At 41.9% G+C, this 27,002-nt stretch overlaps 2 protein-coding genes across 15 annotated transcripts in view; one reads left to right on the top strand and one right to left on the bottom strand.

The window, feature by feature from the left end:
- The window catches only part of ITSN1 (intersectin 1), an 85,778-nt gene extending 85,228 nt beyond the window's left edge, over positions 1-550 (bottom strand). For all 3 annotated transcript variants that reach the window (XM_028727084.2, XM_028727087.2, XM_028727089.2), the window contains exon 1: positions 289-550. The gene's annotated coding sequence lies outside the window, so the exon portion shown is untranslated. The remainder of the gene's footprint in view (positions 1-288) is intronic.
- Positions 551-622: 72 nt separating this feature from the next.
- Positions 623-27,002, top strand: part of CRYZL1 (crystallin zeta like 1) — a 28,715-nt gene continuing 2,335 nt past the window's right edge. The window contains exons 1-14 of one of the 12 annotated variants that reach the window (XM_028727092.2): positions 648-756; positions 2,174-2,271; positions 2,500-2,643; positions 3,836-3,907; positions 5,455-5,532; positions 7,371-7,443; positions 10,568-10,612; positions 11,598-11,666; positions 17,038-17,171; positions 18,828-18,939; positions 21,772-21,792; positions 22,515-22,613; positions 23,740-23,858; positions 26,380-26,485. In XM_028727092.2, the coding sequence (XP_028582925.2) occupies positions 2,641-2,643; positions 3,836-3,907; positions 5,455-5,532; positions 7,371-7,443; positions 10,568-10,612; positions 11,598-11,666; positions 17,038-17,171; positions 18,828-18,939; positions 21,772-21,792; positions 22,515-22,613; positions 23,740-23,858; positions 26,380-26,485 (931 nt within the window). In that variant the 5' untranslated portion in view covers positions 648-756; positions 2,174-2,271; positions 2,500-2,640. The other 11 variants (XM_077927318.1, XM_028727090.2, XM_077927317.1 and 8 more) reach the window with 11 other exon arrangements.

Raw genomic sequence — 27,002 nt, 5'->3', positions numbered from 1 at the left:
GAGAGAAGAACGGGGACAAAAATCATACCGGGGAGGGAGGGAAAACGGGCCGCCAACCAGGAATAGCATTGGGAATAACAACAGGGCAGGCGGCGGGGGCGAATGCGGGGCCCCCGAAGAAGGGCGAGGGGGCCGCGCGCGTGCGCTAGGGCTGGTGGAGGGGTCCCTCCCCGCCTCGCTCTCCCCAGAGCGCCTGCGCTCCCCTCACCAGGGTGACCCCCCGGGCTCGCCCTGCCCGTTGCCGAGCCCCTTGGCCCGCGGGTCCCCGTCGCCGCCTCACGCCGCTACCTCATCTCTTGTCGGGTCTCGGGTGTCCTCTTCACCCCCACAGCAAGGACGGAGGGGCGGCAGGAGGAGCGGCAGCCGGCGCGGCGGCAGCGGCAAAGGCTACCGCCTCCCCGAGACGCACCATCCCCGCCCGCGTCTGCTCTTGCTATAACCGCCGCCGCCGCCTCAGAGTCCCCGCCGCTGTCTCGGGCGGAGTGGGGTGGGGGAGGCGCGTGTGGGCGGAGAGAGGGAAAGAGAGAGGAGCGACCTGCCCGGCTCTCCCTCTCTCGCACACCCGCCGCCTGACTGCGCAACCCGAAGAGAGGCGCAAATCCCGAGGCAGCCAACCAAGCCCTCGCCCAGCCCGCAGATCCCACCCCTCTCCCGATGACGGACGCGCCCAGCCACCATTAGGAGAGGGGAACATTCCGCCGAGTTGGTCGCCGAAAGCGCGCTCTGGGAAAGAGGAGATAAGCCCAAGGGCGCGAGGTGAGGGGAGAGCCGAGGAGGGCGCGCAAGTTTCGCACGGGCCGGTAGCAATTGTGTGAACGAAGGGGAACCGAGCGAGGCTGGACGTGACGAGAAAGAAGCACGCCTGGCGTTCCGAAAGTCATGCTTATTGAAAGGAGACCGCGGCGAAGCTGACTTGCCTCCCATCCTTATTCTGCCTCTCACACGCCTAGTACGGCTTTTTATTGCCCACTCAGTAATTGGAGAGGCGCTGCATGCTAGGACCAATGAGGCAACCCGTGCTGCAAGGCTTGCTGGGAATTGTAGTTTTAGCAGGCCAGGAACTCCCGTCGATAAGCTATTAGAGCGCGCCGCTCCGGAGGGCTCCTCTCGTTTTTCCCTCGGTCCCCCGCCCCCCATATAGAGTGACAGCCGTTTTGGCCAATTGGGATCTGCGTTTCTGCGCTGCTCCGTTCTAAGGCATTCCAAGCTAGGATTCGCGCTCCCGCGAGAATCAGAGAGAGGGGCCTAAGAAGAGGTAATGGGTTTGTCATGACAACCACCCGGGTCTCTTCTGCGGGGCAAGGGGCTGGGCGCGCGAGGCAGAGGGAGCGAGCAGAGCAGCGCTGATCTTTGTGGCGCCTTCAGCCCTCGGACCTGCAGCCGCCCTTCTTTGACCTCCCGTAGCTGTTCAGCATCCGCACTTATTTCCAGTCTTGCTAAAGAAGGGCGAGGTTCCTGAGCTCGGGAGGTTCCCTGCAGCTATTGCTCATCTCATATCCTTCCCTTTAGCTGGTGGTGGGAAATCAGGATCTTGCAATTTTGCATTTAAGAGACCCAGTAAAGTACTGGCACTATGGTAGGGGCATTTGCTTATTTTGTTTACGCACCGGTTTATTTCGAGAACGTTATACCCTTCTCTTCAGAATAGAGCTGAAGCATAGACTAAAATGCAGTAATAGGATAAAATAATTTAAAAAGCGGAGTTTCCAAAACATGCCAGCGATTGCTAAAGCAAAACACAATGCACCAGCAACGCTTCACTTAGAGAGGCACACTTAATTGGAAAGTGAGTCCCATTGAATGGAACTCAGCTGAACCTTTGAATAAATGTGTTTTGAGTAGTATTGTGTAAAATGTCTAAAAGGCTGGCACAAATTGAAAGGACTTCACCTGGTGCTGAAAAGGCATTAAGCCCAGTGTCTGGCAAATATGCAAAAAACAAGGCCCTACAACTGCAAAGCCTTGTTTGGCTCACAGCCCACTTCCCATCTGAGGTCAGGGGAATCCAGAGGAGTGGCTCCACAGGTAGATCTTACTGACCAATAAAATCCAGATGGGCCTGCTTAGATTAAAGTAGAATATCTGCAGAAATTTCCAATTGAGACCTAGAAATATCCTTTCATGCACAACAAATTTGCCATTTCACTTATTCAGAATTCTTGTGCTTTTATAGGGTACATTGGATAAGTAACCGAGAAGTGCTTAAGAGTGAGAGGGAAGATGAGGAGTTACAGGATTGAGGATGAATGAAATGCACAAGAAACAGTAAAGGTTTCAGACAAATAATCCTTACTAAGTGGGCCATCTTAACCTAATAGTTCAGATTTACAAATTATATTAGGTGCTGTGTGTGACAGTGTATACACCACCTTCCATTTCCTTGTGTATACTGTATACGCATATTTTAGATAATTAGTAGTCCCATCACAAGCTGCTCCTATCTGTAGTCTTCAAGTACCATACCATCACTTCATTTTTTCTGCATCCGTTTGTCTGCAGAGAGTTGTGGTTTTGCTTTGAACGAACTGTGCTTATACAGATGGTTGGCTAGACTTGGGCATTGAATCGTACAAACTGAGCACACCTTAGAATATATTCAGTGCTCTTCAGGATATGTGCTTTTAAGAAAAAAGATCAGTTATGGTAGGTACTAGCCAAGCTGAGATTACTTCTGGGTAAAGGTTGTTCATTCCATTGAAATAAATGGTGATCGTAAAAATAAAAAGGTTTGAGTTTGTGGTAAAATTCTACAGAAATGTTTTACAATTAATTTTCAGTTTCTTGTAGTGCAGTCCTATATATTTTTTCTAAGACATAAGTCCCATTGAGTACAATGAAACTTTCTCCTTGGTAAGTGAGTGTAATAATGCAACCTGAATCAACTTAGTGTTGTTCCCATTTTTCAGATGAGTGAAATGAAACAGATGGTGATTTATCCCTAAAGCTAGTAAATGAGTTTCTTTCTTAGATTTCCCAGAACTAAACCCAGCGTGCTGTAATGTAATAAACTACTCCATGGTTAAGAAGTCAATGTATATTCATGAAGTATCTTTGAATTAGGGGAGGAAATTAAAAGAAACAGGTAAATGTTTTTCAAACTGTGATCGGAAGAACCTTTGAGTTACCGGTACTTAGAAGTTTATCAGGGTTCATTGATAATTGCTGATCAAGACTTACATTACTAAAGCAGGCTTTTCCAATAAGAAAAATGTTGCTTGTATTGCTCAATCATAGAATCATTGTAGGGTTGGAAGGGACAACAAGGGTCATCTAGTCCAACCCCCCTGTAATGCAGGAAAGTGTTGCCCAACATGGGGCTCGAACCTGAGATTAGGAGTCTCATGCTCTACCAACTGAGCTATCGGGGCATAATCAGAAGCATAATTTTTCTGTGGAGCTGATGTTATGAGGTGACGTATCTTTCTAATGGATAATAGTACAATATTATAACAGGAAGTTTTAAAAATTCACCTCTTTTGATTTGCTCTTTCAGTTATCAGAAACAGTGGTAATAACACAGATTTTATCTGTGATCTCTAAATTTATACAAAACATATAAAGTCTTTTATTTAAAATCTATTTAGAAACACTTGGAAGTATCTAATGAAACAATTCCTAGTGCAAGCAGTTTTGGCAGAGCAACCAAACTTTCTCACCTAATTTGTTCTGGCTTTTCCCGCAACACTCCAGAGCAGATTTGTGGGATGGGGGCACAAGGAGAGGGAGAGGAAGTTTAATTGCTATGTTCAAAGTGCTTGTGCTAGCAGAACTGATGAGTTAGATATTGGCCTAAATTCGTATTTAGGTATTTCATTTCCCGCTCTATATTTTAAAGGTCGGAATGAAAGGCTTATACTGGCAGCAGACTTCATCTGGAGAAGAGGCCAGTTTTGTTTTCCTGGAAAAGGTAAGTTATTTGCTTAAAGAAATATAAGACTGCATACACGTCTAACATATGTGATGCCATAATTTGTTTTAGAATAATGACAGCTTGCCATCTCATGTGATCTTGGACAAACTGCGGCTAGTTGAAAGAAGCCAACTTCAAACTATAGTTTATAAAATGTCTTGATACAGCAAAGTGTTAAGACGAACCACAGTTTTCTGTTTAAGTGGCATGCTAAGCTAAAGTTAACCTAAAACAACAGCAGAAACTTCCACTCTCCTTGCACTAGCTCCAGAAGAGACTTCTAGACTTATTCCTGTAATTCTGAACCATGGTTTAGCATTACATCTAAATGCCATCCCATCTCAGTTGACTTATAATGGCCAACCCATGGTTTGGCCTTTGGGGTGTGCTTTGGACTTGCATGCTCCACTTTCTGTCTCAAGCTTAGATTCCCTTCCTTCCTGGTTGGCATAAAACTGTATTTAGGCAAAATTAGAAGTCATACTTTGAAGTGGATTTCCAAGTGCTGCATGCAGGTGAGAACTATAGTTTGAACACACCATAATTTGTCTGGTTCAGATCTAATTATAAACTATGGTCTGCCTAAATCATGACATGAGAAAGTGGACTGTATGTGAGTGTGAGCCTGAACAACAGCCCTGGTTGTCAAACTATGGGTTGGCCGTGAGTTACGAAGAAAGACTTAGATTTGACTTAAAGCTTTTCAAAGTGGGGATATTATACAACAAAACAAATTACCTTTTTTTAACTTTGAAACATCTGAGTGCAGTAACTAGGTTTTTTAAATTTGTTTCTCAATCCAGTTAACAAAATACATGAGAAAATAGCTTCAGAACCAGAAATATTAAAACATGCATTCCACTTTTGACTGACAGAACAACTCCAGTTCATGACTGGAGCCTAAGATGGAGAAAAGAATATCAGATGTACAATCAGAATTGTAAAAGGTTTTTTTCCTTAATTATAATTTACAACCCATTGTAATAATTGCATATAGTACAAAATTCATTTTCTGGATTTATTATAAGGTCACTTTTTCACTTCCTTCTCAAAGAGGAAAGTGACTTGGAAACTTTGAGTTAACTGCCTGAATCAGAAGAATTCAGCGTAAGATTTCCATAGAATTTAGTTCATTTGTGTGTGTGTGTGTTGCATTCTATGTATTGTTACTAAAGTCATTCCCTAGACGTAACTCGTACATAATCTTCTAAGTAGCTTTAAAACTTTGCAGGGTAGGATTGCATAGGAACAGAGGCTTTGATGAGTCATATCATTGGCCTCACTAGCTAAGTAGCGTCTACACTAATGGGCAACAGCTTTCCAGGATTTCACACGGGGTTGAGTCCCAGCCCTACATGAAAATGCAGGAGGTTGAATCTGGGACTTCCTGTATACAAAGCTGCTGCTCTACCACTAAGCTACCTTTCTCACTGTAATCTAGGGGAAGGGAAGAACTCTATCCGCAAAACCAGTTAAGCTGAAATACCTAGTTGTGACATACTTACATGTCCTATAGTGGGTGAATCATGTCAATTCAATCGTAGGATAACCTTCCTGTCACAAGAGACAACTATGTGAAAGTGCAAGTGAAAGCCTGTGCTCTAAGTCGGATCAATGATAAGGTACTTGTATTATTTTACTTCATAGAAAGTAGAACCTATGAACCTGCTCTTTGATTCAAATACATCAAAATGCTGTTAACCCATTCTGGTGGCAGTTTTGTTTGCATAAGGCAGGGATGGTGAACCTGTGACCCGCCAAGTGTTGTTGGGCTCTGACTCCCATGATCTCCAGCCAGCATGGGATGGAGGGAGTTGAGGTCCAACAACATCTGGAGGGCCACACATTACCATCCCTGGCATAAGGTAACAGAGGCACCCTTATAATTTACAGCGTAACTCTCTATACATTTATTCACAAGGAAGTCAACAATGCTCAGTGGATGTTACTTCCAAGTCATATGTTGGTCCATCAGTTAAAGTAACTGCTATTTATATAAGGTGCCCCTTTTCAACTAAAGGATCACCTTTTACTGAAATCTACCTTATTCAACTATGTAAAACAGTAGTATAAATGAAGGAGGGGGTTCTAAGACCCAAATGGCTGGCTTCCATACCACTACAGCATGGGTAGGCAAACTAAGGCCTGGGGGCTGGATCAGGCCCAATCGCCTTCTCAATCCGGCCCACGGACAGTCCAGGAATCAGCGTGTTTTTACACGAGTAGAATGTATGCTTTTATTTCAAATGCATCTCTGGGTTATTTGTGGGTCATAGGAATTCATTCATTCTTTCTTTTTTTCTTTTCAAAATATAGTCTGGCCCCCCACAAGGTCTGAGGTACAGTGGACCGGCCCCCTGCTGAAAAAGTTTGCTGACCCCTGCACTACAGCCATTACTGGGGGGGGGGGGGAGGTCCCTGTTAGAGTTGGCCCACACAATAGGCACAGTTGACAGTGAATTGTCCTTGTTTCCAGCAAGGTTTGTGCCCCACTTCTACAAATGTTTGCTGTTGGTGTGGAGATTCTCCACATTATGAATGATAATTGCAAGGATGATCCTTGCTCTACGTGTTATGCCTCCTTCAGCTACCATGTAGAGGCTGGATCAAGCGCCATTCCCAGGACTGCATATAAATTGGCTCTAATAGAGGCTTAAGTGAATGCTATCTGCCCACACTTAAAGCTAAGCACCCCCTTGGGTACGCTGGTTAGTTCTATGGTCCCATAGTTGTAGAAATCAGTTGGACAACATGTACCCCATCGCTTCTGGGATTAGAGCTAGTGTGCTGTGCTAAGTATACAAATGTGTGCAGCATAAAGACCTGTCTTACTACATTTATCTGCCTCTTAGAACTTCTCTAGCTTACTATGCTTTTTTTTTAAAAAAATACATAATTTAAAAATTAAAAACGGATTTATGTGTGATTTTTCTTTTATTTGTTAGTGCAGGGTTTTTTTGCTTTAGATGGGTATCTGGCCTGCCCATAACATGAACCGTTTTATCTTGTATTGAAGAAGAAATAAAATAGAGAGGGAACAAAGCAAGGAAAATTAAGGCTTTTGCCAGGTGTTACTGCCATTATGACATGATTTATTAAAATTATTAAAAGCAAAGGATGTTGTGTGTGACATTTTCATAGCATTTCAATAATTAGATAAATAACTAAACTACTAAATCATTTTTTAATCATTTTTGTACATAGAGAAGACAGAACATGGTAACTGTAAAGACCTGGGGTTTCATAGCACAGTCAAGTTAGTATCATCATGTTACTCTTTAAGTTCCTGTGGAACTTACTTCAGGAAAAATGTGTGTATGATTTCAGCCTTACTGGACTATCCTGTATTAATCTGCCATTAAATGTTTGGTGGGAGGCCGTAATAGCATTTTACTGTACTAATATGCACTCAACATTTATTATTCTTTACAGTAGGCATTCTAACCATTATTTGACTTAGCTTTTGTCAGAAATCAAGATCAAGAAGGAGTTTCTACCTGTTGGGAGGGAAATTGCTGGTGTTGTGTTGGAGAGTGAGTATACTAATTAGTATAATGTTGCTGTTTTCTTTGGCAATGAAAAATGCCTTGTAAACATTATTTGTACTATACAGCATTGAACCCCATTAATCTTCTCAACATGAAAACCAGTTCCTAACATTCTGTTACCTTCTCCTGACATTCGGTCACGTTACAGTGTGGCTAAGAAACAAGCCACAGTGGGGCTATGCTGATTGTTAATGGCTGGGTTTATTAGGGCCACTTGAATTCCCGAGTGCTTCCGTTTACTTTCTTCTATATAAATATTTTGTTTGTGAATTCCTGGAAAGTAGTAAGATGCCTTATGGGTTCTATAACTGAGAGTATGAAAATCTCACCTTATCGTTGAGGTCAAGGACTTTCATCTATGGCTTTCTGTTACATCTGAAGAGAGGCAAAGAAGTGACTTGGCACATGGCTGAGCAAAATACTTGAGTAGGCACCTACAGGCTTAGGGAGAAAGGGGACAGTGTGTTTCTATAACTTCTCCCCATTAAAAGAACCCCAAGGCGCTAGAAGAAGAAAACATGCAGAATCTTCAAGAGCTCTATGTTGGATACTGTTTCTTGGTCATATGACAGAATGGGGGGGGGGGTCCACAGAAATCCACACCCTACTAATTCATCTCACGAGCAGAGAAGCTGACCTGACCTTGCTCTGCCCTCTGCAAACAGCAAGCTCAGTGATGAATTGGGTGGCAAGGAAAGGCATTAGAGTTCCTTTTCCTTTCATCCCCTGCCATCTTGTCCATTATTAAAGACTTTTACCAAAGGACACGACAGGATTCCTTTTCCAAATGTGGTTCAAGCCCTTTTTGCTGTGAAGTGACAGTGGCCTCCAGGCTCCAATGCAGCATTCCTGATCTCTGAACATCTGGAAAACCCCAGAGTCTGTTCTATGGTCTGATGCCGTTCTGCTTTATTATGGCTCAGACAGAGGTGAGAAACCATCCCTTCCAGGTGGTCTCCTAAACTGGACCCTCCTGTCAACTAAGTTTGCATTGGTTGAGGCTGGTAGAAGTTAGGAAGATGTTGCTTTTGCATTTGGCTGTTTCTTTTCGCCCCACTCTCCTCAGACAGACCTGCCCAACCTGTGATCTACCAAGTCAAACAGAGACCACCAACCATGCCCTGATGCTTTCACAGTCCTAGATAGACAGAATAAACAGGAGCTTTATCAAACTTTTGGTTCTTGTAGCCCTGCTCTAAGAAATTAGGAACTAGGGACAGGATCCTGAGTGGAATGCAGATACACCCAGTTACACTTCCCTTTGACTGATTAACATCCAATGAATGCCCTTTTAAAATGTGTTGGGGAGGGGGAGGTTTATTGAGTTTTTCTCATTTTTTTATTATGTATTTTGTGTTTCTATGTTATGATCTTGTCGTGAACTGCCCTGAGATGTGCAGGTATAGGGCGGTATACAAATTTAATAATAAAATAATGATAATTGTATGAGAGTGTTGAATTGCCTGTGCTTTAGGGTCAGATGAGCTTTTTCCCAGGTCCTGCTGGTAATGACTTCAGGTATTTTGCGTTTCTCTGTGCCTTGTGATTCAGCTCATTTGAAAGAGTCACTTGGGTTTTTTCCCTCGTAAGTACCTTTCTGCCAGGGCAGCTGGTTTCTGTTTGTTGAGGAAGTTGAAAGGGAAAGCAAAGAGGGTCAAATAACTCCAGAATGCATGGAAGTTATTCAAAACCACATTAAAGAAGCTCAGCTAGAATATATACCACAGATCAGGAAAGGTACCACTCAGGCCAGGTGGCTAACAGTGTTTTTAAGAGTTGAGGAAGTTATTGGAGGCAAGAAAACATAAGTCTTGAGGAGAACTAAAAGGAGCACAAACTTCCTCAAAATAAATGCAAGCAGACATTAAAAACAATTAATTGAGGAGTACGTTGCTAAGAACACTAATGGAAAGAACAAAAAATGTAATTAAATACATTATTAGCAGGAAACCAGCTAGGGAAGTAGTTGAATGACAAGGGAGTCAGAGGTGTGGTAAAGGAAAACAAGCAGACTATAGAGAAGCTGAATGGTTTCCATCTGTCTTCACCATGAAAAATGTAGGGCAGATTCCTATTATTAAACTAAGCGTGAGCTGGAGTTAGGGTAAATGGTGAGATGACCAAGCTTGCTGATTACATCAAGAGGTTAAGAACAAACTAGGTAAATGGGCATTAAAATGGCAATTGTGATTCACTGTAAGCAAGTGCAAAAAAACCCAAAACCAAATAAAATAAAACTGCCAACATAATAATGCCACTATGCAAATCTGTTGTGCGATTGCATTTGGAATACTGTCCTGCTCTGGTTGCTGTGCTTCAAAAAAAGGATACATAAGGTTCAGAAAACAACCAAAATGATTATGGGGCTGAAACAACTGTCCTGCATTTGGGGCTTTTTAGTTTATAAAAAAACGGTTTGTAAGGGGGTCTTGACAGGTGCACAAAATTATGCATGTTGCAGAGAAAGTAGAAAGAAGCTGTTCTCCTCAGTACGAGAACCTCAGGTAGTTCAATAGAGTGGAACAATGAGAAGCAAACTAAAGGAAGTCCTTTTTCCCCTTCCTCCTCCTTCATGGACACAGCAGCAGATGGTGTGTGATAGAGCTCATCTGATCACCTGGCAGCAGAGTTGCTGCTTACCTGATAGTGGGAGGGGCAAAGCAGCAGGGAGGTTAGTGCTGTTCAAACACACCTATAGGCAGGGGCAGAATTTACACCCACACACCCACACCCTGGTGTTTTTATTTGTATTATTTTATGCACCCTTGGCTCAGCAGCCTGGCGTTGCCAACAGAAGTACCTCATTGGCTCTGGAGGTGTGTTTTCACAGCACCGACCTCTGTGAAGCCTTGACACCCTCCCCCCTATCCTGGTCAGCAGCTGCAACTCTGCTGCCAGGAGATGGGGTAAGTGGCGCCACCACACCCTTCCTTCTGCTGCTGCTGCTTAACATGGACTTTCACTACCTCTTCACTGACATCTGCTTGGGGATCAGGAATTGCAGGAAGTTTGCCTTGTAAATTATTGTTTTGCAAATACAGTTTTCAAAGTATAGTAATTTCTCTTGGGGTTTTTTTTATTTAAATCCCTTTATTTTCTTTTGTTCAAGCTGGAAATAAAGTGACCTTCTTTCAACCAAATGATGAGGTAGTCGGTAAGTTGCAGTTTTTTAATCTAAGCAGTGAATACTTTTTAAGTGAAAGAACTGCATTGGGTTAGAATAGCCTTCCTTAGCCTGGCGTTCTCCAGATGTTTTGGGCATCAGCCCCAGACAGCACTGTGACACAGGTGAGGGGCTAGGCCAAGGGATGGTGACATGTCTGAGGCTAATGAGCCTTATGTCTGCATCCAGATTGTATATGTTGACATGGGGCTACATGCAAACAAATAGCAAATTAAAATAATCAGAAATTTTAGATTTCTTTTACTTTTTAAATCTTAAGTATTAATTTGCATTTTTATGAGAATCCCCATGATGCATTGATGTGATAAATTTTGTATTGAAGAATACATAGGAATTGTTAGCAGTAAAGTCAAAACTTAGCTATATTAAGGTGATCCTTTACCTATGTGAAAATGATCCACCAATGCGATTTGGACTTCTTTCCACCTGTATCATCTCTTTACTTCAATACTGTGAGCAGATAGTGTAACAAACTGCTAGTCTGAACATGCCCTAAGGCAGGCTTTGCTATGTACATATGAGTAAGCTTCCTGGAACTGCGCATAATACATGTTCATTTCATTAATACTGAGTTCCATAACTATCACTCATTGGTACCACAGTGCACTGTAAAGTTCTTTCATAAAAGGGTAAAAAAAGAGGTGTTTGAGTCTGAGCCAATCTGTTACCACAGCAGCAGCGACACTTAGGGTAGAGCTTGCAAATTTTACAGCTTCATCCCTTCCAGCTGCATTATATAGAGGTGACAGAAGCTAAAGGTGATGGGCAGACTAATGATTAGCAGCACAATCCTAAATATATCTAGTGAGAAGCAAGTCCTGTTGAATTCAGTGGCTCTTACTCCCAGGTCAGTGAGGTTAGGGCTATAGCCTTCCCTTAGAAATGCAATTCTTAGTTGACATATGATACAGTATATATGTGGTTTGAGTTGAAGGGTTTTGTTTTGATTTCATAGGAATTTTACCACTGGATTCAGAAGAGTCTGGTTTGTGCGAAGTTGTTCTAGTTCATGAACATTATTTAGGTATGTATCTTGTGTTCAGCACCACATAGCACCCAATGAGCACTTTAAAAAAACTATTTAGAAAAGTCAAATTTGTTTTATTTGTATATATTGCAGTTTATTTGTATATAGTGCACACGTGTCCTCAGAAGTGTAGTGTCTTACACTGACGCCTTAAATGCTGCACAATTCATCTCTTCTAAAGAAATTGCAGCAATACATACTTTTCAGTGAGTTAATGTTCAAACAGAAACCACAAGAGCTGACTCACCCCTTTCATTTCTCCTAAGCTGCTACTCTTGTTGCTTCACTCAACTATTTTTGCTGATTTACTCTTAAATTCTAAAAGCAAGCATTTCTGAAAGCAGTGTCCAGCCCTGCTTTGAGTTTTGCATTCTTCTCAAACTTCTTCGATTCTAGGCCAGGCATCCTGGTTTTCCTCTGGTGCAATAGTTAGAGCATGCATTTGCAAACTAAACTAAATAAATAAAAGTAGCAGGCAAATCCAAAAGGTCAAGAGCATTGGGTTGGATCCAAAGTTATCACCGTTCTGTAAAATGTTGCATGAGCACTAAGGGAAGGGTCTACTCAACCAAGGACCTGGAGCAGCCTTGCCCAGCCTAGTGCCTCCTAGTGCCCCCATCAGCCAGAGCCAGCTTGATTAATAGTCAAGGATGATGGAAGCTGTAGTCCAAAATTTTGGGAGAGCACCAAATGGGAGAAAGCTAATCTAGAACTGTGTCACAGAATATTTTTTTTAAATATTATGATCCAAACTGTAATGTATTGTCATAATTTATCTACAAATCTAACCTCTTGTGAGAGCATGAGTAGGGGGCATGTTGTTTAAGAAACATTCCCTTTAGGAAAGATGCTATTTCAGGGGCGGGCAACCTCCAGCCCTCAAGACCATTTTCCCCACTGGTGATACTGGCTGATGGCAGGGCAGGGATTAACCATGTGTTTGCTGCAGGGCCCTGTTCCCTGGCCTGTGGTGTCATTGAAGAATTGCATACAATTATGAATCCTGTAGAGTTTTCCACACCCCCAGCTTTGAACTTTAATTGCTATCTGGCATCAGACAAAATCATAAGTCTGTTGTTTCTATGTTACTCAACATGACAATGATGTCATAAGCCCCAACACGCCTATAGTCTTGTAAACTTAAGTCACTCAACTAGGGGTCCAGGTGCAGATGTGCTTTGCCATGTACATTAAAAGGTTGCAGGTGCCAGATCATTGGGTCCTGGGTGGCCTTTTTGATGCATTCAGTTGTACATTTTGCAATGGCTGCAGACATCTGAAGCTGCTTCTGCAGCCTTGTTTTCCTTGCTGGATTGCGACTGTGGCCTTTGCAGGAATCTATATATTTTTGTGTAACACAAACCTTTCTGAATATTTTGTATAACTAAAGTTCAATAGCAGAACGGCATCCTTTGAAACTATAGCTGTGTTCTGTAGTACTCAATACAAGGTAAAAGACAACAGAAAAAGAAACATTAAAAAAATCAACTCTATGTACTTTGGCTACAACCCAGAAATTTTAGCTATCATCGCTGTAAACCCAGCAGGGTTCATATTTTTCCAACAGCAGGTCCCACAAAATGCATCACAAGTAGTTTCCCCCCCCCCAAAGTTAGGGAAATTTCAAAATTAGCATGCAGTACATTGAGTAGGGGGCTACGGTAAGGAAAACAACACTGAAATGTTTGAGTCCTGCAAGTCCTGCTGGATAACAAAGAATCTCACTATATTGTGGCATTCCTCTGTTTAGCCTTTCTAATACAGTCATACCTTGGAAGCTGAATGGAATCCGTTCCGGAAGTCCGTTCAACTTCCAAAGCGTTTGGAAACCAAGGCACGGCTTCCGATTGGTTACAGGAAGCTCCTGCAGCCAATCGGAAGCTGCAGAAGCCACACTGGACATTTGGGTTCCAAAGAAAGTTCTCAAGCCGGAACACTCACTCCCAGGCTTGTGGGAGCCAAAACGTTTGACTCACAAGGCGTTCGTCAACCAAGGTATGGCTGTATGAGAGCCAGTGTGGTGTAGTGGTTAAGAGCGGTAGTCTCCTAATCTGGGGAACCGGGTTCGTGTCTCCGCTCCTCCACTTGCAGCTGCTGGGTGACCTTGGGCCAGTCACACTTCCTTGAAGTCTCTCAGCCTCACTCACCTCACAGAGTGTTTGTTGTGGGGGAGGAAGGGAAAGGAGAATGTTAGCCGCTTTGAGACTCCTTAAAGGGAATGAAAGGCGGGATATCAAATCCAAACTCTTCTTCTTCTTCTCTTCTGTATAAAGGACTGCTAGCAGCTGCCCAAAAATATGTGGATTGCAAGCACTCGTGCCTTCATAGGGCTGTTTACACAGCTAAAGAAATCTTAGTTGGTTAATGAACCTTAGTCAATTGTTCAATTATATATGGATAGAAATAAATGTTGTTCAGGACATGGACCTGACCGATGGTGGTAAATTCACTATAGCTAATGGAGCATTGCCCCACCAACCTCATCCTGTCCTCAGCCAAGCCCCACCTGCCTGCCTTCTTTCTGACAACCAGCCCAGAGGTTGGCACTGCCTGGCAGCTTCCTTCTTAGCCTCAGCAGGGAGGAGGATGGAGACAAAACGGGAATTACAGGCTCTAGCTGACACTGGCTCTGACTTCACCTCCTGCTGATCTTGCTGCCTTCTAACCTACCAGTCCCAATGGACAGCAGCCACTCCTGGAACTGACCCAGAGAAGTGGGTGGCAACATCTGCATACACATATTAATGAAAGACACTTTGTCCTCTCCAAGTTATGGAAGAGACTCAAAGAATAAAACTAAAAACACAACCTTCCACTGATGAAACATAAGGAGGCTGATTAGATTAAGTCTCTCTACACCTGGCATGTCCAAAGTCAACAACTTTGGGGTAAAATCATAATAAAAGCTCAGCAACTTCAATCCAAAAAAAGGTTAACAACTTTGGTCGGCCCTTTGGTCAGCCCTCACGGCCCTTCACTTCATCAAATCTGGCCCTCTTTGAAAAACTTTGGACACCATTGTCTACACCCTTCGAGAAGGTTCAGAAATGAATTCTGCCCCAGACTAAGAAGTTTAAACCACCGTTAGCAAATCCCTTCTAAATTTTGGTCTGATGTATGGCATAAAAGTTTCAAAGCTGTCTGGTGTGGTGTTTACATAGACAGCTAGAATAATATCTGGATAAATTATATTATATTCAGGTTTCTGTGTGTTCTGTGGCCTTCCAGAAATGCAAGCTCTGTTCTTAATAAATGTTATGGTAATTAATTTTCCTCAACATACTTATGTCATGTAATTGTGCTATCAAGATTCAGGTTTTCAAGTAATTTGGATTTGTATTCATTTTTAAAGCTTACTTTAAAAAACATTGAAGTGGCAGAGAGAAGGGAATATTGGAAAAAGAAAGCAGTATTTATTTAGAGTATTCCAGAAAAGGCAGGCCTGTGTAACACTTGTCAGTATAAATTTGACTCTGACCCAACACACATAAAGTCAGGTGTGGAGTTAAGAGCTCCCAAGTTACTTAACCATCTAAACCAGTGGTGGCCAAACTTGGCCCTCCAGATATTTTTGAGACTACAACTCCCATCATCCCTAGCTAACAGGACCAGTGGTCAGGGATGATGGGAGTTGTAATCCCAAAACATCTGGAGGGCTGAGTTTGTCTATGCCTGCCATAAGATGTGCAAGTGTAGTTTTAAGAATCTCCTTGCGCGTTTCACATTGATTTTGAATATCCCAAGACTCTGGGCAGAATTTAGTGTTAAGCTTTTTGATGTACGTCAGATAAAATGATCCCCTTCTCTTCCTGATGTTCTGAGAGGTTCTCCCAACCTAGAGCCAATTTATTTGGGGGCACAGTGCGGGGGAAGCCCCATTGTGTGAGCACAAGTCCTTGTTCTTCCATTGAATGAATGAATTTATTATCTCGGTCACAGACCAGTTCCAGCCCACATACAATATCAAGAAAGTCATAAAACACGATAGGGATACCTTTGAATTTGCAATTAAGTATAACAGGGACAATACAGATATAGCAACAGTTAAAAAATATATAAATTAAAACTTAGTCACTAAAATATAACCTAAAATTATCATTTAAGGTCTTAATCATTATGATAGCACAGCTTGTTCCCTAAGTCTTATGGCAATCACACAGAATTTGGCTGCCCTTAATGTGATCTCAGGATCCTTGTCCTCTACCAGGGATTTTAGACATTGAAGTTTGGATTCATTTGGAGATTTTTGCATAGCAGGGGTAATAAATACCGAGCATATATCCCCGTAGAAACGGCAGCGTAACAAGGCATGAGAGACAGTTTCTACCTCCATCAAGCCGCAGGGGCAGACTCGTTCCGCGTATGGTTTACCCTCGAATCTGCCCTGCAGTAAGGCAGATGGCAGCCTTGTGCTTCTATTGACGGGGCTCTTTAGGTGAATCCTGCCCTGTGTTCCCCATTTAATACCTTGCCCTATGTCTTTTTTAAGTAACCAAGCAGGCTAATAAATAGCCTGTCTTTCCAGACCTCACCTTAATGAAATAAAGTTCTGGTTTTTCCCTTTCCATGTTTTTATTGTTTTATACAGTGGTACCTCCGGTTAAGAACTTAATTCGTTCTGGAGGTCGGTTCTTAACCTGAAAATGTTCTTAACTTGAGGTACCACTTTAGCTAATGGGGCCTCCCACTGCTGCTGCGCAATTTCTGTTGTCATCCTGAAGTAAAGTTCTTAACCTGAGGTACTATTTGTGGGTTAGCAGAGTCTGTAACCTGAAGCGTCTGTAATCCGAGGTACCACTGTGTTTCCCACTGGTTTGGAACAGCTTTTGAACCCTGAAGCTGGTCTTAGGAGCCTCATTTTTCAAAGTGATATTATTCCCAAGCATAATCTGTCATAGCACTTAAAAATATGTATATATATAAAAAATACAAGTATTTTTTTAATGTACAGCAATTACTTGAATCAACCCAATGTTTATATTCTGACTTTTATTCCTTTCACTGAGAAACAAGATATAATGCTATAAAAATACGGTGACACTTTACCAGTGAACAGTTTAAAGCATAAAGCTAATAGATTTGTTAATAATGTTGCAAGCTTATATGACTGGGTTGAGGAGACCCATACTGTCTTTTTTATCTCTGCAATATGTTTCTTTTAATTTTTATTTTTGGGGAGGAAAGAGAACACTGACCAACATTTTTTTTGTAATAGTCTATTAGATTAAACAACAAATTTAAGGTTCTGTTTCAAAAGTAGGCAACCGCCAGCCCTGCTTTTTAAAATCTCTGGTCTGCTTCTCCCTCCCTGCCTCCTCCCTCCCTCTCTCTTTCTCCCCCCCCCCCCCCGCCCCCCATTATGAAACAGCTCATAAGCCAGAAAAGGTCTCCTGGCTTGAAGCAGCAGGCACCATTCGTGATGGTCTTCGTGCATATACAGCTCTACATTACCTCTCCTACGCCACTCCAGGAAAAACTGTTCTGGTGATGGATGGAGCAAGTGTAGGTACAAGAAACTACTTCGGAAACAATTATATCTTTTCTTAAACTCCTATTCAGTATATATTTGTCTTGTTGGAATGGACTTGAAAAGTCTTATAGCCTGTGCTCTTTCTGATAAATCAGGAACCCATGGACCCTTCTTTCCCCACAAGGCCATTTCCCCCCAAACCACCTGCACCTGTCATTCAGCTTATGTCACCAAATCAGCTGATGGGTACCAGGGTGGGGCTCAATTATACTTTGGCTGAACTCACCTGTTCCTTACTGGGCTCAAAGCCAAAGTAGATAGATGATCCTGCCTTGGGAGGGTTTAAAATCCTGCTGAGTTTGGCTGTACAAGCCTGTCTGCTGTTGGGAACAGCACCGGCAGCCAGAGCAAGCAGCCCCCCCCCTTTTTTTTGTAGGTGTCGTCAGCAAAAGAGACTCTTCTGCTTGCAACCAAAAGGCAAGCTTCTTTCTCCCCATCCTAACACCTGATGGGAAGGGAAGAAAGAAGGCTTTACCTGCCCCATGCTTGGCACTTTGGGGGTCCCAGTATGAGGAAAGATTGAAGGAACTAGAGAAGAGAATAGCAACATATGCCTGGAGAACTATTGTATACTAAAAGGAAAGACTTGCCCTACGCTGCTCCAGAGGGCGAGACTAGATTTATTGGCTTTAAGTTATGGGAAGGTAGATTTCAGTTGAACATCAAAGAATCTTTTGACTGTAAGAGCAGTTTGGAACCAGTTCTCTAAAGGGGTAGTAGGCTCTTCCTCCCTGGAAGTCTTCAAGCAGAGGCTAAAGAGTTGGAGATGCTGCAACTCTGGATTTTCTGCACTGAGGAAGGGTTGGACCAGACCCCATCCAGCTCTGTGATCCTTCTTGCTAACTGCTATTGCTGAGGTCATCAGTGGTGGGAGGAGAGGTGGCTGCAGCAGCCATGCATCCATCTGTAGCACCTGCATCCAGGTCTAACTGAGAAGCCCCCATCTCCGGAAGCTATTTGTAGTATATTTTATGAAAGGCTGATTTAAAAATGTGATGTGTGCTTCCGTTTGCACTGGAAGCCCTGAAGGCAAGGCTACGTAAAGTGTTAAAAAAAGAAACTCTCATGCATCTATCTGCATGCAAGATGGCTTATCCTGCTCTCTGCTGGAGTACTGGCTGCCATAGTAACAGATTTCCGGACCTGAAGTTTGGTCAATAAATGACAACATTTAAAATGTCTAGACTTTCCAAGTTATCCCTGTATCTTGGACTACATGTACAGCCTACCAAACTTCAGACTTATTGCTGACATGGTGTTTTTTTCCAAGCATCCTAAAGTATACATCATTTCCCCATTGAATGAAATGTGTTCGAAACAGCATTTTCAGGCTTTCCAAATATTCAGGGATGAGGTGTGTGAACCTGAAGATATGCTTCCAGTCTCACCAGGAGCAATAGAGCTATTGGGGCAGGGACTTCATCTGAATGCAGCTCATAGTTAAGGTCCTAAGGGATGGGTGTATATAAGTTCACCAATACACAAACAATATTTAAACCTATGTACTTGCTGCTTCTATTTGGTGTTAAAAGTTGTAGGCGGGTGTACAGTTCTGTATTTTAGTTCACCAGTACCAAGGCAATATATTTAAACATATGCACATGCTCCATCTATTTCTCCTCCTGCAGCCATTTGGTACAATCGCTATTCAGCTAGCACAACACAGAGGAGCCAAAGTCATTTCTACTATATATAGTCTTGAAGACAAGCAGTATCTTGAGAGGCTTACGCCATCTGTGGGTGAGTTACATTGTTTGGTTCTAGCTGCGTGAGAGAGCTAATTCAGAACACATGTTTTTATTTTGAAATGTTCGTCTGCATTTCACGAGCACTAACTGGCTTGGGACCCAGGTATGTGAAGGTGTGTGCATATACATCCTTATCAGCCTTCCCAAACTTTAAAGTGATCTGTAAGTCCTCTTTTCCAAATGCCTTCTGCATCAGAGGCGAGACTGATGTCAATAAGGGAAAGAGTTTTCTTGGCCTTTGTGCCCTGGTTACAGAATTTCCTCCCCAATGTTGGCAACATTATTATCATGTAGGTACCAGGCAGAAACATTTTTTCCCCAGCCAGGTATTTTAAGTACTGTACTTGAGCTTTATCTGCAGTTTTTATTTGTTGTCTGTTTTAGTGTGCTGCTGTTTTGAATGTTGTGTTTATTGATGTACATTCCCCAGTTGATGGATAAAATAAATGGCAAATATTTAGAACTGAGATGAAGTCTTTGTTGGTGAAACTTAATGCAGCTGGCTGTTGACATTCCTATTCCTTTTGGGGGGGGGAGAGATTGGGCTGCAGTGAGCTCTGTCATCTGACCTAGCAAGCTACATGCAGCCTACCATCTATATATGGCTGCCCACCAGGGCTCAGCACGGCTCCTGTTTGGTTCTGTACCTGTAACTGCAAAATATTGCGTGGAGAGATGTCAAAATATATCAAGCCATAGTACATGGCTGATGAGTTACTTTCAGTTTAGTGGGTCACAAGTCAGACAGACCTGGACTTATAAGCGCCTGTAAACTCCTGTTATATATAGATGGATACCAAACATCCAGCTTTGTAAAATTTACAAGCCTCTTATTAAACGCTGAAACGTCTATCTCAATACCTGAGCCCCAAATTGTTCATATCCCTCAAAGTATTACAATAATCAGAACTACAAATTATTGAGGATTATTTTAAAATGCAGGCGACTTTCTTTTTTCCACAGCCTTTGATTTATTTTTAATCTTATTTACTTTCCCTCTTGGCCATCCAAAAATAAGTAGGGCAGCAGCTGTTAGGCTGAATAGAACACTAACTACAGCCACCGCTGACTTGTGAGCACATGTAAACATTTTCCTTATTATCCCGGCTTGTTTACATATTGTGAGCTCAGGGAATGACATGAAAAGATAGATGTGCTCTGCATGCCTTGCTTCTGTGGGAGAAACAGTTTTCTGAAGTATCTGGCAAGCATATCGGCTCTCCTCAGGGGTGCAAGGATAAATTCATAGACAGGGCCACACTATTATCTCTCATGGAAGCGCCGTGTTGGAACGGCATGCATGTTAGGCGAAGCTTGGTCTTGGACTTCAGAGTGGAGGGTTTTAGCAGCCTGCAGTATCCTCCCATAGATGAGCTGCAAAGAGAGGGGAGGCAAGCAGAATTTGGACAAAACAATGTCTTGCACAGATGGATCATGGCATAATTAAGAAATCTCTTTTAATGGTAAGCAGCTGTGAAGTGTTCTCCGTTAGTACCTCCCTGTGCTAATGTCAACTTTGCTATTATAGGGTGCCAGATGTCCTTTTTTAAAACACATACCGCTTCCATGAAAAACTTACATTTGATTGTAAAATATCGCAGTCCCATATAAGTAATGAATAAGTGTTTTCTGCCTTCAGTTTTTGCTTTGAAAAACCAGTGTCTGTAGAACTCCACAGTTTCTCCTTTTCCCTTCTAGTTTTGAAATGTTGTTCCACAGTTGGTTTGATATCTGATATTGTGTCTGTTGCAGTAAAGTAAATGGCAGATACCTGCTTGAGCAGCTTCTAGATACTGCTATATAATGTGTGGAATCTAGTTTGAGGGTAGCTCTTCTTGCTGCTTAAAAATTCCCTGGAAGTGCGACAAAACAGTCCACATTATGCAGCATCAGTATAATAAAACAGAAGTGCTAATTGCTAGTTAATATGACTTCCAAAGCAAGCAGCCTATACTTCTGAACCATGTTAAAAATGGTCTATACATGAAATTAACCATGAAGGATTGGACTTGAAATTGGAACAGGATATTGTAAAATATTTACTACACAGTCAGGCCTTGTATATTGAAGCAGAGCATATTAGCTAGTGCTTTGTAAGCACAAGGAGGTTTAAACATGGAACACATTGACCCAAATAACAGCTTCCCAACATTTTGCTGAATGCAGCCTGAAATGTTTTCTATCAAGTCTTTAAGCGATTCCTGATAGCTTGAGAATAAGCTCTTATTTTGGCACAGTCAAATCAGTGTATTATATAGTTTCTTTTCTAATGTATTTGTATAATTTTTGCAGTCCAAAATATGTTAACAGAAGTGCTCCAAACTCAAAACAAGCAAAGGGCCTTAACTTCCCACAGAGAACCTGCTTAGAGGCCTGAACATTTCTACTAAAAACTTGCTATCAGTTTGGAATATGGGAGCAGTGAATCGCTTTTAGAAAATACCCCAGTGCATTCCAGTGAGCAAAATGTAAGACTGGAATCATAATTAATTTAAAATAAAGTAATTATTTTTATTATACTGTGCTGTTAAAATTGTAATGATATGTAGCAGGCCTAGTAGCAGATCACCCCTCCTTTGAACAGGAGTGGCAGAAGGCATCCACTGGCTTTCTGGTGAATAAAGGCCAGAATGCTGTGGTATACATGCACTGAAGACTGTTAGGAGCTGAGGAAGAAGACAACTCCATTCAGCCCATGTCATCCCTTTCCTGTAGGCCAGCAGGAGCCCCACAGTGTTTAAGAAAATGCATTGTATTTAAATATTTGGAGTATTTCTTACCGTTTCATATGTTCCAGTTCTCATTTTGGTATTTTACTTTACAGGTGTCAAGCAACCATTAGTAGGTGAGTATAAGAAAGAACCTTGCCATTTTTAATCACGATCTTCATTATATTCAAGTATTTCTTATGCTGCATGAAAGAAAATCCAGATTGTTTGATACCCCACATGGGGAGGGGAAGCTGCCTGCCTTGTCCTCAGCAAGCCTTGTTGATTGGGGCCCTGATTCTGCCTCAAAGCAGGTGGGAAACACAGGGTGCAGTTGGTGGTCCCTAGCAGTCCTTCATGGTGGCTCATGAACAAGCTGTGGTTTGTCAGCTAGGAACAAGCAACCATTTAGTTTCCTGGGCTGGGTTCACATGTTCAAGCAAACCATATTTAGGCTAATCAAATCATAGTTTAGGATTATGTCTGAACAAAGCCTGAATGTTGGTGATAGAAATGTTCATGTTCTGCAGAGTTTGCTTTTGCTTCTTACCAATGAATCCCTGGTCTTAAATCGCAGTTCTGTGCAAATTCACTGAGATGTCTATATAACCCACTGTGGTTATTAGAATTACTTTTGCAGCTAGGACTAGGATTGCAGCCTAAGTCTTTGACAAGTGTTTTCTTTTGAATTCTGCACACTTCTACATTCTCTGTAAATATTTATTGAGGAAAAATAACTGTTTTGTTCTCGTGTTATTCTACATATTGGTTTCTGGGTAAGTCTGAAGAATATGAAGTATGCACTGGTCTCCCCCCCCCCCCCCAAAAAAATTGTAATTTACCTTGCCATCCCATCTAGCTCGTATTATAGATGAAACCAATGGAACATGTGACCTGACAGAAAGCTGTTTGGAGGAGACAGGCGGATTAGGAGTGGATATCATCCTTGACGCAGGAGGTCTGTAACTGCTACAAAACTCTTTACTGATGCAGTAAAATATTTACCAACAGTTCCATAGTATTTTATTAATTTTAAAACTTTGTATCATCAAAAACATATCCAATTTTATACAGTGCTGTTGTATACTATAGTGTCAGAGGAGTGTCTCTTTAGTTAGTATGTGAGGCACTGTCTGTTAAAATCATGAAAATTTTATCAGTATGGAATTTGGTACTGGAATTTGGTATTGATGCTGGTGAAGCAGTTAATTGCATATAAAGTCCTCTGGAGAAGCAAATGAGAAATTTCTGCAGTACTAAAATCCATATATTGTTTATTAGGATAGGTTTTCTATAGTCATAATCAAAATATTTACATATTTTTCTGTTTTTCTACCTTTTTATTTAATGTTTATGTTATATATATTGTGTGGGTGTGTTATTGCATAACTGAATTCTTAACAAAAATGAGGTACAATCCACTCTGATTACACCTTTCCTTGCAGAATTTACACAGCAGCAGATCTACAGCATAGTTCTATGACAGTGTCACCTGCGTGGTAGTTAAAAATGTACCCAAGTTTCAGGCACTTACAGGCTGTGGTTTTCTGTACACTTTTCTTTCAAAGAGTATTTTGGATGAATGAATACCCCCAAAATTCCAACGGAATCCTTTTATTTGAGGGTTTGTTTGTTTTTTAACCTCAGTCTATGTAGCATGTTGGGATGAAAATAATTCCAGGGAAACTGATCAGGTTTTTAAAAAAATGGTCCAGGGAAGGAGACTTAAAGCTATATGTGTAGGTTGACCATGCAACCACTCAACTGTCTCCTGCACTGATTTATGCACTTGACCCTGCCATCAAACATTGACAGGAGACAAGGTGAAACTAATTAATGGAACCTTTTCCTCAGTGTCTGCTGTGCCCAGAATTCTGAGTAAAGAAAGTCGTTTTAAAATAGACCAGAAAAGGGGGAATGTATATTGATATAATATGAACATGAAACATTTTTATTGAAGATTTTCTTGGGTTACAAAAGTAGAGACATTGTCTCTACTGTATTTTCAGATCATAAAGTCCTTTTTACAGTTCAACACAGTTAAATGTGACTCTTAAGTACTTAGCTTCTTTGCTTCCTTTTAGTGAGATTATACAGTAAAGAAAATGAAGTAACTTCACAACAATTGCTGCCGCACAAACATGACATTATTTCATTGCTCAGTGTTGGAGGCCACTGGGTTACCATGGAAGAAAATCTCCAGGTGAGAACAAAATCTGAAATTACCTTGTATGTAAGTATGCTGCGACCATAAACCTCTAAAAACTAAATTACTACTAAGGCAGCAGTCCTATGTACAGTTGCCTGGGAGTAAGTCTGGTTGAACACAAAGTGACCTATTTCCAGGTAAACTTGCATAGCACTATGGTGCAACACTGTTTAATATCTATATTGGTGCACTATTTTTGTTGAAGACCAGTGCTATAGAGAATCTAGCATTTATACTACTACTACTACTACTAATAATAATAATAATTAATAATAATTTATTATTTATACCCCGCCCATCTGGCTGGGCTTCCCCAGCCACTCTGGGCGGCTTCCAAAAGAATATTAAAATACTATAATACATCAAACATTAAAAGCTTCCCGAAACAGGGCTGCCTTCAGATGTCTTTTAAAAGCCTGGTAGTTGTTGTTCTCTTTGACATCTGGTGGGAGGGTCAGGGAAGGAGCCACTACCGAGAAGGCCCTCTGCCTGGTTCCCTGTAACTTGGCTTCTCGCAGTGAGGGAACCGCCAGAAGGCCCTCGGTGCTGGACCTCAGTGTCCGGGTAGAACGATGGGGGTGGAGACATGTATGGCATGTTTATACATTCTGCATTACATGAACAAGATAAAGGACTGAAATTGATAATCTATTGAAATGGGGCATGGGATAGGCAATAGAAAAGATACAGGTAAGGTGAGCCAGTTAGCTCAGGAAATTCTTTACTTCAAGAAGTGCATTGTCAGAACTTGGAGGAGGGCAGAAGCAGCTTGGTGGCTATAGAAGCAGGGTGGGTATGGTTTGTTTACCAAAAACAGTTTTATCCAGCCACATATGGGACTTCCTGGGCAGCTGTAAATGTAAATGCTGCAATGTAAATACAAAAAAACCCCAAAGTTTAAAAATCCTTAACGGCAACACAGTCAACTATAATAGTAAAAAACAGATCAAGTAATAATAATAAAAAATAGATAAGAGCATCAGCATTGGATAATGCATGGGTAGGCAAACTAGGGGCCGGATCCGGCCCAATCGCCTTCTAAATCCGGCCGGCGATTGGTCCGGGAATCAGCGTGTTTTTACATGAGTAGAATGTGTCCTTTTATTTAAAATGCATCTCTGGGTTATTTGTGAGGCATAGGAATTCATTCATTCCCCCCCCCCCCAAAAAAAAAGTCCGGCCCCCCCACAAGGTCTGAGGGACAGTGGACCGGCTCCCTGCTGAAAAAGTCTGCTGACCCCTGGGATAATGGGCAAGAGCTTATGAAGGATGTAGGAGCGTTCAGTGACCAGACATGGAAGAGTAGATGAGTTTATGCTAAAAAGCGGTATGGGAAGAGAAGAAGCCAAGGCAAAATGGTGGAGAATTTATAGAAGACAAGACTAAATGCTTGAATTTGATGTAGAGCATAATAGGAAGTGTGTGCAAGGTCTTAATGATCATGGCATCAAGGGAGAAAGATGAGTTCATTTAGCATATGGGGCAGAGAAATGCATAAAGAGGGGGGAGTTGTCACTATCGGTCACCACTGCTTGTCTTCCACATCAATCAAGACTCAGCAGTCTTTAGTATTTCTGTGTCCCAGCCCACCACTGAACACATAGTCTAATTCCATGCCACCAGTGCTTTTCTTTGAGCCAGAAGGCTGCCAGATTCATTGCATGCAGTAGTTTGGTAGTGGTAATGCCTGCTGTCTCATAGGGGGAGGCATGAGCCAGCACTGCAAGTGCAGCCGCATCAGTAGCATTTATGACAAAATAAAAGGCACTGCTACACTATTTCCAAACTACCAGTCTTGATCCTTTGGAGGCAGTTGCTATTAGAAACCCAGCAACTAGCAAATGCAGCATTAAAAAGGTAAAGGTACTCCTGCCCGTACGGGCCAGTCGTGACCGACTCTAGGGTTGCGTGCTCATCTCGCTCAAGAGGCCGGGAGCCGTCGCCGTCCGAAGACACTTCCGGGTCACGTGGCCAGCATGACAAAGCTGCAACTGGTGAGCCAGCACCAGTGCCGCACACGGAAACGCCATTTACCTTCCCGCTATAAAGTGGTACCTATTTATCTACTTGCACTTAGGGGTGATTTCGAACTGCTAGGTGGGCAGGAGCTGGGACCGAACGACGGGAGCTCACCCCGCCGCAGGGATTCGAACCGCCGACCTTACGATCAGCAAGTCCTAGGCACTGAGGTTTTACCCACAGCGCCACCCGCGTTCCAGAATGCAGCATTACTTGACAGTAATAATCTAGCACACTTCATAATTAAAATAAAATGAAATTGCTACTGTAGTGTGAATCAAACACTGGAGCACCAAAAGATAAACTGTCTTTGTCTCAGAACGACTTGTTCTGTGCCTTCCAGGTCATTAATGTTTGTAAAACAAGAAGCCAATTTCATATATGTTGAAAATCACTTGCACTGCCTGTTACTAGGAAAATTATGTCAACCATTAATTAATGTGCTTTGGTTGTGCCATTTTTGTTTAGCTTAACTGTTTTTCATATTTTAAAAAAGTTGGATCCTCCAGATAGTCGTTGCCTTTTCCTCAAAGGTGCTACAGTCTCTTTCCTGAATGATGAGGTGTGGAATTTGTCAAATATGCAACAAGGGAAATACTTATATATCCTTTTTATGCTTATATTTTAAATTGATAAGTAACTGGTTTGTTTTAAAGAGAGTGGGGGGGAATGCAACATATATTGCATATATTGGAACTCAGTACAAATAAGGGATCTTTACTGCTGACTGTCATAGTACTGGAAATATCATGATATGGGGAATTTAATTGATATTTAGAGTATGATACATATGGGTTTCTTTTCTGCTATTTTAGAATAAACATATAATTTTAGATTTTAGATTGTAAACCTGGGTATATGGACTGTTGTCTTTAAGCTGTGCAGAGTGCTTAGTAAACCTGGATAGATTATAAATCACATTAATGCTTTAAAACACTACCAGGCATTTCTACCCATATATGCAGGGTCTGTCTGGTGAAGCCAATCTCACAAATTAAAGATCTTCATCTCAGTCCTAGCCATGTTTCCTCAAAACAGATTTGTTGGGATTTGCTAGTGTGTTTAGTAATCCACTCCAGTCACACGTGTACACACAGTTTTTCTTAACAATTCTCTTAT

The sequence above is a fragment of the Podarcis muralis genome, chromosome 4, assembly GCF_964188315.1.
Source record: "Podarcis muralis chromosome 4, rPodMur119.hap1.1, whole genome shotgun sequence".
NCBI lineage: Eukaryota > Metazoa > Chordata > Lepidosauria > Squamata > Lacertidae > Podarcis > Podarcis muralis.
The sequence above is the reverse complement of the archived record's forward strand: the minus strand, read 5'-3'. Positions and strand labels throughout refer to the sequence as shown.